The sequence below is a fragment of the Hypanus sabinus genome, chromosome 11, assembly GCF_030144855.1.
Source record: "Hypanus sabinus isolate sHypSab1 chromosome 11, sHypSab1.hap1, whole genome shotgun sequence".
In the NCBI taxonomy this organism is placed as follows: domain Eukaryota; kingdom Metazoa; phylum Chordata; class Chondrichthyes; order Myliobatiformes; family Dasyatidae; genus Hypanus; species Hypanus sabinus.
In genome coordinates this window covers 26,042,349-26,064,476 of record NC_082716.1, presented here as the reverse complement: position 1 = coordinate 26,064,476, position 22,128 = coordinate 26,042,349, and the positions used below count along the sequence as shown (strand labels likewise).

The 22,128-nt window shown below is 39.9% G+C and overlaps 1 protein-coding gene across 1 annotated transcript in view; it reads left to right on the top strand.

Moving 5' to 3' along the window:
• Window positions 1–363: 363 nt before the first annotated feature.
• The window catches only part of plppr5a (phospholipid phosphatase related 5a), a 199,300-nt gene continuing 177,535 nt past the window's right edge, over window positions 364–22,128 (top strand). Inside the window, exon 1 of the mRNA XM_059983567.1 lies at window positions 364–570. Coding sequence (XP_059839550.1) covers window positions 367–570 — 204 coding nt within the window. The 5' untranslated portion in view covers window positions 364–366. The remainder of the gene's footprint in view (window positions 571–22,128) is intronic.

The window sequence follows — 22,128 nt, the reverse complement described above, 5'->3', positions numbered from 1 at the left end:
GACAGGGAGAGAGAAGGAGGAGGAGGGGACACTTTGCTGGTCTCCCAGTCAAGGGCTGGAGCGGAACACGTTACATTCATTTATTTCAGGCTTGGTTCGGCTGTGAGGGCAGCGTTTACACCAGAGAGGCTGTGGATGTACAATGTGCAGGCAAATCGGTCCTTTTAAATGGATAAGCCGCTTTAATGAGTCATTCAAAGTGGAGACCTGTCTGATGAATCCTGCAAGTGTACTGGAGCCATAGTTGCCGTGCCTTCGGAAGTGTGGAATATACGGAAATTATAAAACATCTAATACAAGGGGGTTGTGTTTTTTTTAAATTGTCAACACCAATACTCCATCAGCCCGACTCTATACTCCACGACCATGCTGTATTTCCAGATGGTTATAATGGCTGGGACCGTTATGTTAGCATATTACTTCGAATACACTGACACTTTCAGTGTCCACATCCAGGGATTTTTCTGCCATGATGATACTTATACCAAGCCCTACCCGGGACCTGATGAGGCCAGTGCCATTCCGCCAGTTCTCCTCTATTCTCTCGTCGCTGGGGTCCCCCCTCTGATGGTAAGTTTGCAATGGAATGGAAGAGCGAGGGCGCAGCGGAACATAGGTTTCGCCCTGTTCTCTCGCCTCCACTGACCCTTAGATGTGCTCCCTGCGCGTCCCTCCGAGATATGCAGCTGCTTTTGTGTTTACGTCTAGAAAATGCTGGTTATTGTTCGTCCTGGAGTATATTCGTTTGGTAAAAGAACGAAATCCCCGCCATGGTTATAATTTCCCTAATCGCACGGAGGTCTTCAATACAGTTAACGCCCGCGCCCGCAGAAGGAACAGCCGGTGTGTGTGTGTGTGTGTGTGTGTGTGTGTGTGTGTGTGTGTGTGTGTGTGTGTGTGTGTGTGTGTGTGTGTGTGTGTGTGTGTGTGTGTGTGTCTCTTCGGCAATGTCTTCTCAAAGACCGATCAGTCTGCGAAGACTGTCTCCTTTCAGTGAAGCGGGTCTTCCTGGGAGTTGTGAATGAACGGGGTTGAGATAGTCTCGCGTTCCAAATGAAAAGTCGGGGTGCTGACATTGATTCACGGGAGAAGAACTGTACTGAAACGCTAGAACAAGCCTGGCGCGCACTCAGACACCTGGGGGCCGTGGTGTTGGGGGAGGTGAGAGAAGGTCATTAAATAAAACATGCACTCGGTGAGAGAAATTACGGCAAGGGCTGCCTTACTGAACCGGGCGGAACTTCACATTTATTGGTGTTTAGCAGGGTGGGTTTTGGTTAATGCATTTCGACCTGTCACTTTTAAAAAGTAAGCGGCTGAGAGACTAATTATTGCGGGTGGAAGTGGGGATTGCGAGCTTTCAAGGCGTTGACCTGGTTTATATACTCCTCCCTGGTCGATTCCAGTTCAAATATTTGGCAGGGTCCATCTGTCCAAGCCTCATTCGTTGCCGCTGCCAGCTAGAGAGCTGAGGAGACGGAGCAGTGTGGGGTAATGTCTGGGTTACAGACCGTGTGGGAGTGTTGGGGCTAGTGGGGAGCGAGTGCGATGGGAAGCGCTAGCCATTGGATCTAGTATCAGATTGTTTGCCATAGATATACACAAAATGCCACAATTATTTACTCAGCAGGAATAAATCATCCAGTTATCAATTTGGATGAGGCTTAACGGGCAGATGATGAAGGGAGAGAGGAATGCCAACCAAACAAGCAATAGATCTGTTTTATATCAATTTTTATACAATGAATGAACTGCTTTTTGGCATTATACCCATAATACCTACTTGTACATTTGAGAGGAAGTGAATCATTCTCATTATTTGAATAGTTATAAGGTATCTTCCGAATAAATCACAATATAATCTTTTGGCAGCCATTTCTATTTAGAACATAGAACAGTCTACTACAGGCCCTTTGCCCAATAACATTGCGCCATCCCTTTAATCTACTCCAAGACCAATCTAACTTTTCCCTCCCACATAGTCCTCCATTTTTCTTTCATTCATTTGCCTACCTAAAAGTATCTTAAATGGCTTTAATGTACAGTACTGTGTAAAGGTCTTAGTCGCATATATATAGCTGGGGCGCCCAAGAATTTTGCATAGTACTATATTTGTCAACATGGAGAGGAGAGCCAGTTGGTAACTCTGCTGGGGGCAAAGGATTTTAGGGTGGAACATTGTGGGAAGGATGCAGGACACCTGGCAGAAAAGGAGTGCCAGGGGTGGGAGATGGAGCGGGTGCAGACACACACAGCCTTGAGATACCAGGCAAGGTTATTTAATACCAAACAATTGGTTTATTGATCATTACAGAATGTCTCTCTGGTGCTTCCAGCTCCTTCCATCTCCCTTCCCCTTTTCTCAACCATGATTCCCTTCTCCCTGTCCCATACCACTTCCAGTACATGATAGAAAACAATATCAAAACTGGATTTGTTTTCACTCACAAGTGTCATGATATTTGTTTTTATTTTGTGGCAGGTTACTTGGTAGAGGTGTACATGATAATAAGAGTAAATAAGTGGACAGCTAACATCTCTTTCCCTGGGGGGAAATGACTAATTCAAGGAGGCATGAAGTTAAGGTCAGTGGGGGAAGATAATTGGGGGAGATGTCAGAAGTAGGGTTTTCACACAGAGATTGGTCAGTGTGAGGAATGCTCTGCCAGTGTTGATGGTAGAAGTAGTTTCAGTAGTTTTCAAAGTAACCTCTCACTCTCCTTCTCTCCAAAGAGAATTTACTATGTTATAAAAATAAGTAAATTGTTCAAAAGGTGAATAATCTGGCAATGTTCATGGTCATTTCATAAATCTGATGGTAGAGGGGAAGAAGCTGTTTCTAAAATGTAGTGAGTGTGGGTCTTCAGGTTCCTGTACCTCCTCCCCAAAGGTAGTAACATGAAGGGGGCATGTCCCAAATGATGGATGCCACCTTTTTTAGGCACTGCCTGTTGAAGATGTCCTTGATAGCGGGAAGGACTGAGCCAGTAATGGGACTGGCTGAGTGTACAATCCTCTGCAGCCTATTGTAATCCTGTGCATCGAAGGATTCAAAGCAGGTTGTGATGCAATCAGTCAGAATGTTCTCCACTGCACATCTGTAGAAATTTGAAAGAGTTTTAGGTGGCATGCCAAATCTCCACAAACTCCTAATGAAGAAGAGTAGTCAACATGCCTTCGTTGTGATTGCATCAGTGTGTTGGACCCAAGATAGATCTTTTGAGATGTTGATATCTAGCAACTTGAAGCTGTTCACTCTTTCCACTGCTGACCCTTCAATGAGCACCACTGTGTGTGCTCCCAAATTCCTCTTCTTTAAGTCCACAATCCATTTTTTGGTCTTACTAACGTTGAGTACAAGGTGTGATGATTGTCAGCAAGGAGGAGATGATAGTACACATTTGTACCAACTGTGGTGACCCAATGAGGAAGTCTGGAATCCAGTTACAGAGGAAGCCACAGAAGCCCAACTTTTAAACTTGTTAATTACTACTGAGTGGATGATGGATCACCAAGCTATAATCAAAAAACAATAGCCTAACATACATTCTTCTGATGTCTAGGTGTTCCAAAGCTGAGTGGAGAGCCAGTGAGACTGCAGTCATTGTAGAAATTTCTGATAACTTTGTCATTTGGGGAGTAGGTTCCTGATCTCTACAACTCTTTTTATGTATGCATGCTTACTGATTTCACTCCTCTTTGATCAGGGATAAATTATAAGATTTATCTTTACAGTGGACTTTTCTCTGCAGTTCAGTCTCTGGTTCTCTGTATCCACTTAATTAATTCATTTGCATTTTCTATAAAATCATAATAAAATTATAATGCACCCATTCACATTGCAATATGATTATTTACCAAGTTCAATGCCCAAACACTACAGATGGAAATAGACAAAGACACAATGAAATAAAGACTAACCTTCATTTGTTGATTTATATCAATGGACAACTAAAGCCTTTCCTTCACCATGCCTCAGTTTGTTACTATTGAGTAGATGGTCCGATTTACCTTTCTCTATTTTCACGGTACATAACAACACGTTTAACCATAGTTTAATCAACTCTATACTTCATATTTCTCTAAGTCTCTCTGACTTTCATTCTTCCTTTGATTGTTATAAATATCATTCACACACTTACTATGGTTCTTTTTGTTAACTGCACAATTGAATACACAAGTCTCTATTCCTTCATACAAGTCAATAAAATATCTGGTGAAAGATTAATTTCATAACATAGATTCAGTGGGAATTCTACTTATCATAACCCATCAATAACTGTACGTCCATTAATATAGTACCTCTAACATCACTAAAAGAAATGCAGCCAAATTATGGGGCTGGAATAGATTACATTGACATTTGCTGTTAATTTTCAAAGTTCAAAGTAAAATTATTACCAAAGTAAGTATATTTCACCATATGAGATTCACTTTCTTGCAGGCATTCACAGTAAAACAAAGAAATACAACAGAATCAATGAAAAACTACACAAACAAGACTGACAAACAACCCATGTACAAAAGAAGAAAACTGGTGCAAATAAAAGAAAATAAATAAGTAAATAGATAATACTGAGAACACAGGTGTAGAGTTCTTGAAACTGAATTCTTTGGTTGTGGAATCAGTGTGGTTGAGGCGAGTGAAGTTGTCCACATTAGTTCAGGACCCTGATGATTGAAGGGTAATAACTGTTCATGAACCTGGTGGTATGGGTCCTACAGCTCCTGTACCCCCTTCCCGATGTTTGATATTCCTTGAAATAGTTTTCAGGCTTCCTTTTTGTCCAGCTTATTGGTTTTCTTCTATTTGTCTGGATAAAGCTCTGCAATAATTTTCTGTTTATATTTCCCAGTATTTGAGTAGGCTTTTATTTTCATATAGGAAGTCTGAAATATCTAGGATACTTCCAGGGCTTCTCAACATTCACAACTATGCATATCCCTTCCTGTCATTAGCACACCACCATCATCCTATTATGTTGAGTTTCTGTTGACAAGATTAGCTGACTGAAGATTTACTACATTGAAATCATGCACACTGCTTACTGATGACTAGTAGCCTATAGAGAATAACATGAAAATAATGTTTACTTTCTGGCCTCCTTCAAGCTTTCCGGCCTGCTGTATAATGCTGGTCAGAAAGAGATTCTTAGAAAATTTCCCCACTATATATTGGTCTTCTGCTTAGCCTTTCATTGATTAAAAACAAACAAATATTTTTTCAACAGACCTAAATTAGTTTTGATGGAATATAATACTAAGGCAATTGACAGGATTAACACCTGACTTCAATATAGTTTTGGCAACTAGCCATATCAGGGTTATCTTGGCCCAGTTCCTCAAGGCAGGGTATTAATACATTCTTCAGCTATTTATTTAATGTCCTGTCCCCTTTCCCAAGTTCAGAAGTAAAGATTTTCTTTGTATGAAGTTCAGCTCAAGTAATAAAGCACACAATGCATACATCCAGATAAAAAAAGACAACATACAACCATAAAGTATATACTTTCCATATTATAACCATCCATATAATAACCAATGTCTGCCTTTCATAAGATATGGTCAGAATAACTACCCTTGATAATCAATGGCATAACCTCATTGCTAATTTGCTGAAGGTTGCAGGTAATCAAAAAATCATATAGACATGTTTCTGAACTCTTCAGCATCTGTGCAGATTTCAAAATAGCTTTTTCCTAAAAGGTGTAACTGTCCTTATAACTCCTTAATGCTTTTACAACTCTTGGGCAAGCCAAGAAGTAAATGGTATACTTTCTGTTGGATGTCATTCTCAAGACATCCTGTTAGATTCTATGGGTTAGACACTGAAAGAAAGTTAGTTTTTGAGAATTATTGACCATGTACGGTAGAGCTCTATTCAGGCCATGAAGTTTGCCAATCCAGTCCAGTTCTCAAGTGGAAGTCAACTCCAAAGAAAACATGCAGACTGTTTATGCTTTCCCCCATTTTCAATTGTTAAAATATGGGATAGTACTAGTTGTCGGAAGGAAGTAGTCCAGAGTCAGACAGCATTTACACTACTAAATACTACTCTACTGGTATAATCTCTGCTATAAGCAATTAAATAAGAGACCCTATCTCTCTTTACATCTTCATATCTTGCTCCTCTCATTACATTTACCCTCTATTTTGGCTATTCACTTTCATGATAATTCCCTCTCTATCTGATATCTTTGTTTAGCTAAAAAAATTTAAAAACTCTATTGTATTTCTTTATTTTCCAATAAATACCTCAAATAAAACATCTAATATGTAGTATAAAGGAGCATATATATACTTTTGATAATAAGATTACTTTGATTTGTTTGCCTAGCCAACCACATTGAAATCAGATGGCTGTTTCAATTAAGATCTCCATTGGCTAAATCCAGGAATGTAGTTAATTACATATACACCAGCTGAACTCAATCCTGCTATTAGGTGTGATCTTCCTCAAGCTACAGAGTTATCCGTAAGTAGAATATTTACAAAATAGAAGTGTGTCCTTTTAGAATAGTGTAGAGGACCAACTTATTTGGCCAAAGAGTGGTATATCTGTGGAATTCATTGCCATAGGTGTCTATAGAGGCCAAGTCATTGGGTATATTTAAGGCAGAGATTAATTGATTTTTGATTAGTCTGGGCATGTAGGGGTACAAGGAGAAGGCAGGACATCAGGGTTCATCAGCCCCAATGGTGGAGCAGACTTAATGGGCCAAATGGCCTAATTCTTCTCCTATTCTTTATGGTCTTATTCAAGGTTTGAAATTGACCTTACTCTCTATATATGCAGAGAAGTACCACTGTCCTGTATCCTTTGCATACACTCTGTGTGCATTTACTTAAGTTACTAACTTACAATAGTGCACTTTATCGTATATTGAACACTTGCCTTAATGAGTACAGTTGCAACAACACTTAAGCAGTTAAATGCCATTTTAAGCAAAGTAGCCCACTTAATTGGTATCATATTCATTGTTGTGAGAGCACAACATGGACTGCAATGGTAAAGCAGAAGCTCCATTTCCATACTCCCAAGGGCACCAAGTAATGGAGTATTTTTGATTGCTTTCATGGGGATGCGTCAATAGAGGATGAATAGGCAAATGTTGGTATGAATTTTGCTTATGTTTTTGTAATTTCTGTTGATAAGCAAAATAATATGTGAGGATGTGTCCTAATATCATCAAATTATAATGAAAATTATCTTGGTTTGGATATGAAGAATGTGTTGTTACCAGAGTGATATTCTTTGTTTGCTGAAAACAGTCGGCCTTTAATGTACCATTAGAAATAAGCTCTGATGCATTATGTTGTTTCCAACTGCTGTATTTTCCCACATATGTTTTGATCATTTCAGCTCTGCCATTAAGTTCTTCCAGTAGAATTAATACCATTTATATGCTCAGAGTACACTTAAAATTGAATGTTATTTAAAATATTCTCCTTGTACTGAATTTTTATTTGTTGCATGAATGAAGATATGAGTTTATTGCATTGTTGAAAATCTTCAACAAATGAAAATATGTTTTAAAAATAGCTCAATACAACATTGATGCTATTCTATAGTGGAGGAGTCTAGGACCAGTGGCCAGAGCTTCAGAATAGAAAGGCATCTGTTTGGAACAGAGATGAACAGGAAATTCTTTTTGGTGAATCTATGTAATACATTTTTGCAGATGGCTGCTCAGGCCAAGCCATTGGGTATATTTAAAGCAGAGGTTGATAAGTTCTTGTTTAGTCAGGGTGTCAAAGTTTACAAGGTGAAGGCAGGTGAATGGGGTTGAAAGGGATAATAAATCGGCTCTGATTGAGTTTTGGAGTAGACTTGATGGACGTAATCACCTAATTCTGCTCCTATATTTTGTGGTTTTGTCTCATTAGTGAAATCTTCCATTTTACACACAAATGTATTTGTTGATTAAGAAAGCTCCTTAGCCACAATCTTAAAATGATGTCGCTTTTCAGTATTTTGGTTATGGTTATATTTAAATGTTTAGTATCTATACTGTTAATGAATTTTTTTTTTATTTACTAACGTTCAACATGTATTTTAACTGTTGAAGAACAAACCATCATGCAATGGTAAACATGTTTACTTCTTTGGGTAACAAATGACTTGAGGTACTGTCTTATTTAACAATGCTTGCTTTTAATTAGGGAAGGAAAGTGGATAAGAGAAAATTTATTTTTTTTAGTAAAATGTCAGAATAGTGTGGCTGTTTTGGCTGTTGAGGAATCAATTGCTTGCAACTAGCAAATCAGAAACCACGTTTGTCAAATGAATTGTAGGTAGTCCCAAATTGTTGCATAATTACTGCATGTAGGCAATAAAATTGAAGGTTTTATATAATCAACATGGCAAGAATATTTATACAGGACTTCTTTATGACATAGTTAATTGCATCAACTTTTGTATATTCAGTCAATTTAAGAAAGACTGGAATTCCCATTAACAACAGACAACTCCAAGTTGCCAGAGTTATAATTCTGTCCAATTTAACTCCTTAAGTACCCAGGTCAGCTGTTTGCCTGTGCAAAAAACATTTTATAAAAATTATTCAGATGAATTGGATTTATGACTAATACTGTAGCAGAATGTTTACTTTTCAGTAAACACCTTTGTGATGATGCAATCAGACTGCTCGTTTCTAATTCTTATGCCTGTTTTATTTATTTAAATATTTTGCGAATATCAGCCTAAGGCTCAACCTCTGGAGTAGCATCATCATCACAACATCCCACAGAGCCGCTGATTTTCTTATAAATGATGTCTGACAAACACTTCATTCAAACATAAATGTGGAGGATAAAGATAATGTGTACTTTTTAGAAAAGGGCCAGCAATTATATTTTAGCATTCCATAATCAATAAAATTCCATTAAATCCATAAAATGCTGAACCAACCTGCATCATAACTCAAGTGAAAGAGCACCTGATGTTATTAGCAGTAGTCAAAATATCTTTTGTGGCACTGATCAAAAGATTGTCATAGTCTTTCATAGCAGAAAAGGGTCTATAATGATAGCATTTAGTTCTGAGCTTATGGATAGCAACAAAAGCTGTTGCCCTTAATAGAAGAAAATGTTCCATTGTGTTTACAGGAGAAGAATCGGACAATAATTAACCAGCTTATATGCATCTTTTATTGCAGCCCAAGGTTTTTTTCCATACACATAGCAGCAGAATTGGGCCATTCAGCCCAATGAGTTTGCTCTGTCATTCGATCATGGCTAATTTATTTTCTCTCTCAACCCCATTCTCTTGCCTTTTCTCTGTAACTTGTAATGCTTTTAATAATCAAGATCACATTAAACTCAGCTTTAAATTACCCAATTACTTTCAATTAACCACAGCCTTCAAAGGTAATGAATTCTACAGATTCACCACCATCTAGTTAAAGAATTTTCTCCTCAACTCTGTTCAGAAGGGATGTCTTTCTATTCTGTGTGCTATCTGGTCCTAGACTCTCCCACCTTTGAAAACATTATCTCCATGACCAGTCTATCCAGGCTTCTCAATATTTGCTAGGCTTCGATGTGATCCCTTTCTTTCTTCTAAACTCTGTTCAATGCAAACCCAGAGCCATCAAACACTCCCCATATGTTAACCCCTTGACTATTCATGGATTCTTCTTGTAAACTTCTTCTGGACCCTCTCTAATGGCAACACACCCTTCCTTAGATATAGGGCCAAACATTGCTTGCAGTACGCCAAATGCGGTTTCATCAATGCCTTAGAAAGCCTCAGCATTGCATCCTTACTTTTATATTCTAGTCCTCTCAAAATGAATGTTAACGTTGCATTTACTTTCCTTACTACACACTCAACCTACAAGTTGACCTTTTGAGAATCCTACACTGGAACTCCCAAGTCCCTTTACACCTCCGATTTCTGAATTTTCTCCCCATTCAGAAAATAGTCTATGCATTTATTCCTTCTACCCAAATGCATGACCATACCTTTCCCTACGGTGTATTCCATCTTCCACTTCTTCACCCATTCTCCTAATTTGCACATACCTCTGCAGACTGCCTGCTTCCTCAACACTGCCTGCCCCTTCATCTATCTCTATTATCTGTAAACTTGAGTATAGAGCCATCAATTCCATTATCCAAATCATTAACATATAATATCATGAACCCAACACCACAGTAGCAGAACATCACTAGTCACTAGGAACCAACCAGAAAATGCCTTCTTTATTCCAACACTTTTCCTCTGACTATTAGCTATTCTTTTGACTTTGTGATTATTCCAGTCCTTTGGAAACATTCCAGCATTTAGGGATTCTTGAAAGATCAGTACTAATGCATCCACAATCTCTTTAGTTCCCACTTTGAGAACCCTGGGGTGTAGTCCGTCTGGTCCAGGTGACTTAACTGCTGTGCTTTCAGACCATTTAGCTTCCCCTTAGTAATGGTGAATACACTCAATTCTGCCCCATGACACTCAAATATCTGACATGCTGCTGGTGTTTTCCACAATGAAGACTTGCATAAAATACCTATGCAGTTCATCCACCACTTCTTTATTTCTCATTGTTACCTCACTAGTGTCTTTTTCTGGTCGTCTGGTGTACAATCTCAACATTCATTTACTCTTTATGTGTCTGGGGGAAAAAAAACTATTGATGTCCTATTTTATATTGTTGGCTACCTTGCCTTATTTCATATTTCATCTCTGTCATTGTTTTTATAATTACCTTCTGTTTTTTAAAGCTTGCCAATCCTCTAACTTCCCATTATATTTTGCTATATCGTATACCCGCTCTTCTGTTTTTATGCTGTCTTTGACTTCCCTTCTTATCCATGGTAGCCTCATCCTCCATTTTGAATGCACTGCTTCTCTGCAATGAACTGACCCTGCATTTTCGAAAATACTCCCAGTCACTTGTTTTTATTTAGCGATACAGCACGGAGTAGGCTTTATCAGCCCTTTGAGCCCACAACCCTGTTTAACCCTAATCTAATCACAGGACAATTTACAGTGACCAGTTAATCTACCCATTAAGTTTTTGTACTGTGGGAGGAAATCGGATCACCCAGGGAAAGCCCATGCTTTCTATGGTGTGGATGTACGGAGACTCCTTACAGAACGGTGCCAGAATTGAACTCTGAACTCTTAAACCCTCTGAATATAATGCGTCCCTTCCACATAGCCCTTCATTTTCCCATCATCCATGGGCTCACCTAGTTTCTTAAATGTCCCTATTGTAGATGACTGTACCACCACCCCAGTGGCTCATTCCATGCATCTACCACTCTGTAAAAATCACTTATCATTTGTGGAAAGAACATTCTACCTCTGACATCCCCCTATACTTTCCTCCTGTAATCTTAAAACTATGCACCCTCGTATTTGCCATTTCTGCTCTGGGGAAAAATGTCTTTGGCTGTCCACTTTATCTATGGCACTTATAATCATGTATATCTCTAGTAGGTCACCTCTCAACCTCCTTCACTCAAAAGAGAAGTCCTAATTCACTCAAACTATCCTTATGGTCTCTATCTCCAATCCAAGTATTATCAGGTGATAGGAGGCAAGTATCAGGAGACAGGAAGAAAATGTCATTCCTCTCTTTAAGAAAGACAGCAAAAAGGAAATTATAGACCAGGTAACCTGACCTCAGTGGTTGGGAAGATCTTGGAGTCAATTGTTGAGGATGAGGCTATCGAGTGCTTGGTGACACAGGACCAGATAGGACAAAGTCAGCATGGTTTCCTTAAGGGAACATTTTGCCTGACAAACCTGTTGGAATTCTTTGAGGAGATTACAAGTAGGATAGATAAAGGGGATGCAGTAGATGTTGTATATTTGGACTTCCAGAAGGCCTTTGAAAAGGTGCCACACATGAGAATGCTTACCAAGTTAAGAGTACATGGTATTACAGGAAAGTTACTGGCATGATTAAAGCATTGGTTGATTGGTAGGAGGCAGGGAGTGGAATAAAAGGATCCTTTTCTGATTGGCTGCCAGTGATTAGTGATGTTCTGCAGGGGTTGGTGTTCTTTTTATGCTGTATATCAATGATTTAGATGATGGAATAGATGGCTTTGTTGCCAGGTTTTCAGATGATACGAAGATTGGTGGAGGGGCAAGTAGAGTTCAGGAAACATATAGGCTACAGAAGAACTTTGGCAGATTAGGAGAATGGGCAACAAAGTGGCAAGTGAAATACAATGTTGGAAAATACATGTTCATGTTCTTCAATAGAAGAAATAAATGTGCAGACCATTTTCTAAATGGGGAGAAAATCCAAAAATCTGAGATGTAAAGACTTGGGAGTCCTTGTGTAGAACACCCTAAAGGTTAATTTGCAGGTAGTTGGTGGGGAGGAAGACAAATGGAATGTTGGCATTCATTTCAAGATGTTTAGAGTACAAGAGCAGGAATGTGATACTGAGGCTTTATAAGACTGTGGTGAGGCCTCACCTTGATTACTGTGAACAGTTTTGGACTCTTCATCTAAGAAAAGATGTGCTGGCATTGGAGGGGGTTCAGAGGAGGTTCACAAGGATTATTCTGGGAATGAAAGGGTTATCATATAAGGAGCGTTTGATAGCTTTAGGTCTGTACTTGTTGGAATTTAGAAAGATGAGGGGCGATCTCATTGAAACCTTTTGAATGTTGAAAGGTCTAGACATGGTAGATGTGGAAAGGATGTTTCCCATGGTGGGGGACTCCCCTACCTCTTCTGACTCCAGGATTTGTCTTCAATCCTTGCCTGACCCTCCCCTCACTCTAGTCATCCTTTTCACATATATATAGAATGTCTTGTGGTTTTTCTTAATCCTACTTACCTAGGCATTCCCATGCTCCCTTCTAGCTCCACCTACCTCTCAAGAGGTAGTATAAGAAATTGTACTCAAAGATGATTCAGGATTTAATATTGCAGACTATGAGGAACACAGAATGAAGTGAAGTAAGAATATTGATCCAAGAAACAAATAAAATATGGTAGAGTTATGATGATTTTCTATTATTTAGAAATAAGGAACAGTATTTATATTAATGGTAGTAAAACTGTTCCTCAACTTCCTAAACTACTGTTTGTATAATTGTTCTTATGTTTTTGAGGTGCATTTCCTTGTCTTGTAAATCTACTTCTAACTAGATTGAATACCATACCGCTCTCTGTGTAATTAAATGCCATCATCAAATTACCTATATTCATTTCATCCAGTCTTTCTGGTTTATGAAATATAGCCTATAAGTTTTTCAGAAACCCATTGCTTTTGTAAATTGTGATAACTTGCAGGTATTGAAATGGACTACAGTTATGGATAACACAAAAAGTAATGAGAGGATTTAAATCTTGAAATATGCATAAGAGAGCATACTCAATTTTCTGTAGATTCAGGATTGTGATAAAAGAAATGAGCAGGATGGAGAATGAACTGGAGTAGCTTGTGAATGTTTCTTTGAAAGAGTGTTTATGACTATAATCACAGTGTCACCATGGTTAGATTAATTATAGAAAGGAGCAAAAGTTCAAAGTACATACATGTCACCATATACAACCCTCAGATTCATTTTACTGTGGGCATAATCATCAAATCTATAGAATAAAAACTATAACAGAATCAAGAAAGATTGTCCTACTAGGGCATTCAGCCAGAGTGCAGAAGACGGTCTGTGCAAATACAAAAAGAAGAGAAAAATAAATAAGTAATAAATATTGAAAGCATGAGAAAGTGTTCTTGAAAGCAAGTCCATATGTTGTGGGAAAATTTCGATCATGTGGCAGGTGAAGTTGAATGAAGTTATCACTTTTGGTTCAAGAGCCTATTGGTTGAGGAGTAGTAACTGTTTTCCTGAACCTGGTGGTGGGCATCCCAAAACTTTGGTACCTCCACCTTGATGGCAGCAGTGCGAAGAGGGCAGGTCCTGAGTGAGGGGCATCCCTGATGATGGATGCTGCCTTCCTGTGATGATCATCGAAGGTCCAATCATGTCTTTTTGCCAAAAGACTGGCTAGAAGTATGAAATAAAAAGTGCAAAACAATTGCACACTTGAGGAATGGGAGTCTTTTCAAGTAAAGTGGTTGTCCAACTAGGCACTTTCCCTAATGAGGGATATTTGTTGCCGGAGTCCACTAGTTGAAAAAAAGATGAACACTTAATCTTTAATCTACATCATCGGGCTTTTATTTGCTACCACACTGCACTCTCACTGTAATTGTTACACTATATTCTTCATTGTCATTGTCTTCTTGATGAATTTATGTTTGGAATAATCTGTCTGAATGGCAGATTCTTGTTGTATCTTGATAAATATGACAATACTAAACCCATTACAAAAGCTGAGAGACAAAAAAGGTACAATGGTAAAACTCACAATAGTCCAGAGAACTTTGTTTAATTGAGGAGACTTTGATAAAAGAGAAAAAGAGGGATAAAGATACTTCCCAAAACAAATATCATTTTCATAGTAAGAGTAGGAATTGTATAGACTCTAACAATGACTTTCTAGCTGTCCATAGATTACACTTCATTTAGGTTTTCAAAGACCGATTTATCTTAACATCAGTGATGGGAGACAATTGAAGGTGACATTCTGGGACAAAGCAATTTGCCATTTGAACAAAGCGTGAGTGGATAAATTAAAGTCGGCACAAATTCCTTAAAGGCAATTCATGTTGGGCAAACCTCTCATGCTGTTTGAAGTAACATAGGATAGATGAGGGCAGTGGGCCTAACATGTGTATGTGAATCTTAAAATGATGCTTGAAGCATGTTAGAGAAACAAAACCCCATGTTCAGTAAATGGAGAGTGGAGATGTGTTGATTTTCAAGACAGCTCTGCTTGAAGGGGTTGAAAAGTAAGAGTGAGTACTAAAATTCAAAAGAGAATTTGAATATGCAGTGAAAGAAAGATATTACAGGGCTAAAGAGGATAAGAAATGGAAGAGGTGCTGATCTGAATTTTACATGCTTGCATTATCTCATAGTGCCTTCCACTCAATAAAGTGCCTCAATATATAATGAGTTGATCATGGATATTGCATCCTAGCTGTCTAGATATCCAAGCCTGGCTGGTACGATATGGAGAGCAAGCTGTTGCCCATGTAGCAATCACCTCCACTCCACGTATCTGACGAACCCAAAGGAACATAGAAAAATAGAAATCTACAGCATATTACAGGCCCTTTGGCCCACACTATTCTGCTGACCATGTAACCTACTCCAGAAGCTGCCTAGAATTAGCCTAGCACATAGCCCTCTTGTGGTGAACTATGTGCCTGTCTGGACACACCCCCTGCTGACTGCTCCTGTGGCTCCTCCCACAGGCCCCTGTATAAAGGCGATCTGAGGCCTGACGCTCGGCCTCAGTCTCCAGGACATAGTATGATAGACACTCACTCCTGGTTCCTTCTTCCAGTCAATAAAAGCCGATATCTCGCCTTGCATCTCAGTGTGAGTTATTGATGGTGCATCACCTCTATTTTTCTAAGCTCCGTGTACTTTTTTTAAGAGTCTCTTAAAATACTCTATTGTATCTGCCTCTACCACCTTCACTGGCAGTGTATTCCACACACCCACTATTCTCTGAGTAGAAAAACTTGCATCTGACATCCCCCTTATACCTACTTCCAAGCACCTTAAAACTATACCCCCTCGTGTTACCATTTCAGCCCTGGGGAGAAAAGCCTCTGGCTATCCACATAGGATCGGAGAATTGCAGTTATTGTTCCTTCTTTCAAGAAAGGGAGAAGAGAGAGCCCAGGAAATTTTAGAGAAGTGAGCCTTACTTCAGTGGTTGGTAAATTGATGGAGAAGATCCTGTGAGGCAGGATTTATGAACATTTGGAGAAGTATAATTTGATTAGGAATAGTCAGCATGGCTTTGTCAAGGGCAGGTCGTGCCTTACGAGCCTGATTGAATTTTTTAAGGATGCAACAAAACACATTGAAGGAGGAGCAGTAAATGTAGTGTATATGGATTTCAGCAAGACACTTGATAAGGTACCCCATGCAGGGCTTATTGAGAAAGTAAGGAGGCATGGGATCCAAGGGGACATTGCTTTGTGGATGCAGAACTGGCTTGCCCACAGAAGGCAAAGAGTGGTTGTAGACGGGTCATATTCTGCATGGAGGTCAGTAACCAGTGGTGTGCCTCAAAGATCTGTTCTGGGACCTTTACTCTTTGTGATTGTTATAAATGACCTGGATGAGGAAGTGGAGGGATGGGTTAGTAATTTGCTGATAACACAAAGGTTGGAGGTGTTGTAAATAGTGTGGAGGGCTGTCAGAGGTTACGTTAGGACATTGATAGGATGCAGAACTGGGCTGAGAAGTGGCAGATGGAGTTCAACCCGGATAAGCGTGAAGTGGTTCATTTTGATAGGTCAAATATGATGGCAGAATATAGTATTAATGGTAAGACTCTTGGCAGTGTGGAGGATCGGCAGGATCTTGAGGTCTAAGTCCATAGGGTGCTGAAAGCAGCTGCGGAGGTTGACTCTGTGGTTAAGAATGCATACGGTGCATTGGCCTTCATCAATCGTGGAATTGAATTTAGGAGCTGAGTGGTAATGTTACAGCTATATGGGACCCTGGTCAGATCTTATTTGGAATATTGTGTTCAGTTTTGGTCACCTCACTACAGGAAGAATGTGGAAGCCATAGAAAGGGTGCAGAGGAGATTTATAAGGATGTTGCCTGGATTGGGGAGCATGCCTTATGAAAACAGGTTGAGTGCACTCAGCCTTTTCTCCTTGGAGCGAAGGAGGATGAGAGGTGCCCTGATAGAGGTGTACAAGATGATGAGAGGCATTGACTATCCACATGATCAGAGGCTTTTTCCCAGGGCTGAAATGGTTGCCATAAGAGGACACAGGTTTAAGGTGCTGGACGGTAGGTACAGAAGAAACGTCGGGGTAAGTTTTTTTTTACACAGAGAGTGGTGAATGCATGGAATAGGCTGCTGGCAACAGTAGTGGAGGCAGATATGATAGGGTCGTTTAAGAGACTTTTGGATAGACACATGGAGCTTAGAAAAATAGAGGCCTATAGGTAAGCTTAGTAATTTCTACGGAAGGGACATGTTCAACACAACTTTGTGGACTGAAGGGCCTGTATTGTGCTATAGGTTTTCTATGTTTCTATCCACATGATCAATGTCTCTCATCAACGGCAGAGACTGATACAGCTTGGTACCAGCAGCATAGCAGGAGTGCCAGTCAGCATTGGACTCAATGTAGAGCTGCCTTAGGGACTACAGTTCCGGACTTTTCCCTCTGGGTTTAGTCCCATAGCCTTCCCCATAAGTGGGTATAGTTGCAAGGCAGCGAAGGTTTGAGATCAGAGTTTTCTTTCTCCTAGATCAGCTACCAACCACAGCTGATGAGTCCCATCTGTCTGAAGTGACTGGTAAACCACCTTTACCCCTTTTTCTGTCAATAGAATTGATTCAATCAGGCTTAGTGGCAAAGCTACATGTGAAAGGCAGGAGCTGAACTTGGTTGTCAGAGACAATTTGAGGTGCACGCCATTGGGTGAACTTAATAGGTAGTGGGAACTTGTCCACATTACCACCGCCAGCTATAACAACCTTAAGGAACCCTAAAATATAAACACTATTGTATAACACAGTGGTAAAGTTCTGTAAAATATGTTTCCACCAACAGCTCTGTTCAATGAAGAGTGTATTTTAAAATTTACACTTGGAAAGACAAGTTCTGATTAGAGATGGTCAGCATAGCTTAGTGCAGGAGCAATCGTGTCTCACCAATTTAAGTACTTTCCAGAGGTTGTTTAGAAGGATGAAAGCAGGTTGGTAGACGTTACTGAAATGAATTTTAGGCAAGATCCTATCTGATAGGATGATCCTGAAGGTTGAGCTGCATGGGGTCTAAAATTAGCTTTGTAATAAGCAGAGCATTGTGGTGGAAAGATTATATGTTTAGAAGTCTGACTAGTGATGTACCACAGGGTTCAGTGCCAGAATCCTTGGTGTTTGTAACTATTGGTTAACAATTGGATATGGATATAGGAATTATTATTAATAACTTTGTGAATAATACAAAATTTGGTGAGGTTGCGGACATCCAGGAAGTGTTGCAACAAACAAGGTTGTTCCAAGTGCAGGACACAGGCACAGAGGTTGTGTTAGGATGTAGACGTGGGTGTGAGCGTTGAACGGCAAACAGGAGTGTGCAGGAAGGCAGGAGATGGGTAGAACATGGAGCGTAGAAAGAGAAGTGGCAGATAAAAAATTTTCTTAGCCTGGAGAGATGGAGTTACGCAGGTAAACAGTGCTGATGTAAAACTTAAAAGGCTTGACACAGAGAGACGGAGCTTCACGGGTAATTCTCAGTACTGAAGCAAAACTTGGAACACAGTCCTAAGTGGCTGGGAAATGTTAATTACCACACAGGCAGAACCAACAATCTGGCAACTAGTGGTTGCAAAGCGAGAGTTCTTATGCTGTAGGTCTTGATGAAAACCAGGTGTGCCGCCATCAAAGGGAATTAGGAGAAAATGGGGAATTAATGGTCAGGACCATGACAGGAAGATTGTTTAAGGCTTCAAATCAAGGTGTGGATCAGATAGATCATTAACAGATGGGATTTAATCTCTACTCATGTGAGGTGATGCATTTTGGGAAGTGATAGGAGTAGGACATATAGAGCAAAAGGTACCAAGGAGCATTGATACACAGAGGACTCTGGAGGATTTTTGTCCTGTTCCCTGTAAGTCGCAACAATAGAAAGATGAAAGTTTTATATGACATGCCTTATTTAGCTGGCATGATACATTATGTCTAGCCAATCGCATTTTGTGGAAGTTACCAGGAAAGTGGATGAAGCCAAGGGAGTGCATGTTGTCTATATGGACTTTAACAAGCCATTCGGAAAAGTTCTGCATAAGAGGTTAGACAGGAAGGTTCATTTACTTGGCATTCAGGATGAGGTAGTAAATTGATTTGGACATAGTCTTTGTGAGAGAAGCTGGAAAGTGGTAGTAGATGGTTGCCTCTCTGACTGGAGGACTGTGACTAGTGGAGAGTCACAGGGATCGATGCTGGGTCTGTTGTTGTTTATCATCCAGATCATTGATATAGATGTCAATGTGGTTATAAAAAGGCAACTTTGCAGATAACACCATGATTGGTGGTGTAGTGGACAACAAGAAAGACTAACAGAGCTTGCAGCAGGATCTGGACCAGCTGGAAAAATGGGCTGAAAAGTGGCAAATGGAATTTGATGCAGACAAGTGTGAGGTATTGCACTTTGGTAGGACCAACCAGGGTAGGTCTTGAACGGTGTATGGCAGGGCACTGAGGAATGTGGTAGAACAAAGGGATCTGGGAATACATTGAAAGTTGAAGCACAGGTAGATAGGGATGTAAAGAAAGCTTTTGGCACATCGGCCTTCATAATCAAAGTATTGAGTGAAGGAGTTGGGATGTTATTTTCAAGTTGTATAAGATGTTGATGAAACCTAATCTGGAGTATTGTGTGCAGTTTTAGTCAACTACCTACAGGAAAAATATAAATAAGTTTGAAACAATGCAGAGAAAATTTATTGGGTTGTTTCTGGGACTGGAGAATGTGAGTTATAATGAAAGATTGAATAGACTAGGATTTTATTTCTTGCGGCATAGAAGACTGAGGGGAGTTTGAACAAAGGTGTACGAAATTGAGGGTGTGAGTAGGGTAAATGCAAGCAGGCTTTTTCCACTAAGGAGAGAACATCTGCAGATGCTGGAAATGCAAGTAATACACACAAAACACTGCCTGGGTGCTGAGTTCTTCCAGCATTTTGTGTGTATTACTTTTTCCACAGAGGTTGGGTGGGACTACAACTAGAGGTCATGCATTAAGGATGAAAGGTGAGATGTTTAAGGGAGACACGGGTGGGGGGGGGGAAACGTTGTCACTGAGAGGATTATGAGACTGTAGAATGAGCTAAGTGCAAGTGGTACATGGAAACTCAACTTCAATGTTTAAGAGACATTTGGATAGGTACATGAATAGCGGGGCTGGGGATGTCTATGGTTTGGGTGCAGGTTGGTGGGACTAGACTCAATGAGCCAAAGGGCCGGTTTCTGTGCTGTACTTTTCTATAACCCTATGATTCACTTGACCTTACCATGTACCCAAAACATCCTTATGGTGAGGAAGCAGTGCCAATGCTCAGTAGGGTGCATTCTAGACATGTGACAGACAAAAAGAGCATTTTTTTTTTAAATCACGCCTGTCTCTGTGTTGCTGCTGTTTGGCCTTTGAGAGGACCCTTAAGAGAAGTCGTCTTTTTAAAGCTGCTGCATAGCAAGGTGTCATTCACTCCAGTCAATTGAGACTTGTCTGTTGGTGAAAGCATAGGCAGAATCCTGTTAACCCGTCTTCCTGCATGTAAACCACCATCAGCTTGGCCTTTAACCAATTTTCAATTGCTTGAACAGCACCATGTCAGCTCTAGATGCATTGATGTTTTATCACATCAAACAGAGCAGTGATTTAATTTCTAGCCAATAGGTTAATATTGAAGTAGAAGAGACACACAGCAGCATACAATGAAGACTTGGTGCTAACACATTTTGTGCATCACATTTTTGATCCAGACATGTTAGATGATGCGAATAATCACAGTAAATTATATTGATTATCTATGCAGATTATGCACATTAACATTTCAAACTGTGGTGTTTTGCTTTTCCCTGTTCATCTAAAGATGATCCTCTATATAATTCTTTCTATTTTTTTCCCTGAATTTGTTTATCATTTGAGGTCAACGACTTCCCATCAGAGTGATACCAATGCAAAAGCAGTGCTCTGAAGCATTATTTTCTTTAAAAATAGATGCTGATGAAATATTTTGGTTAGGTAACATTTTATCACTGTTTACTCATTTGAATGTTACTTCCTCAAACCTCAGATCTTGTAGATTTTATGATTCATTTCGTTCACAAACATTTTGGATCAAATCGTACTGGCTAACGGTTGATGACTCTGACACCTATCAGCCAATTGAGCTTCAGCTTGTTTCAGACTTCCAAATGTGAAATAAATGTTTGATGCAAGCTGGAGCTCAGGTACTAATGCTGATTTAATTGAAGTGGAGCAGATAGAATATAGTGTTATAAGATCATTTTCCCCTTCACTTCCCCTCTCTCTTTCTCCCCCCCCCCCCCCCCCCCCACCGTCATGTAATCTGGTGCCAATTTGACATTATTGAACTAAAAGTTAAAGGCTAGTGATAAGAAAGTTCTGCTGGTCCTGCTGGCTCCACTTCTTCCCTGAAGTCCACTCGCGCACGATTGCTGCACTCCAGGATTAACTGTGAGCGAACCACTCTTTGCTTTCTCAGCCTCCCTTTTTTATTGAACAGCTGACTTTACATCAGTCTGAAATGTCCACTCTGCTCAGTGCTGCTGCTGACTACAGGACTTGCTGGCAGCCTCCCACTCATTTCATGCTCCAGCTCTTGCAGGATTTGGTCAAATTACTTTGGTGTCCAAAACATCCTTTACTGTCAGCTTGGAATATATCCATTGGTGCCAGAGGTCAAAATCAGGATTTATGCCCCATACATGAAGATATTTCTACTTCATTTTCATAGTGTGTCAATGGCTGATATGAGAGGGTATTCTTCTAAAATGATTGGAGGAAAGTACTCTATAGGGATGATAACAGGTAGGTTTATAACTGGGTGGTAAGTGCTTGGAATACACTGCCAGGGGTCATAGCAGGGGTCAATGCATTAGGGGCATTTAGACTACAAGACAAGGGGGCAGAATCAGGCCAACTGACCCATTCAGTCTGGTCTGTTATTCAATCGCGGTTGATGTATTATCACTCTCAATCCCATTCTCCTGCATTCTTCCCATAACCTTTGTCCCTGTTAATCAAGCACCTGTCAAATTCTACTTTAAATATACCCAATGAATTGGCCTCTGCAGCCATCTGTGGCAATGAATTCCACAGACACTCTGTCTGGCTAAAAAGACTCTTCAACAGGCACATGGATGAAAGAAAAATAGGGGGTTATGTAGGAAAGAAGGGTTAATTTGATCTCACCTTATGTTAAAAGGTCAGCATAGCATTGTGGGCTGAATGGCCTGTATTGTCTTTGGCAAGGTCAGCATTTATTGTCTAAGCCTGGTAGCCCTTGAA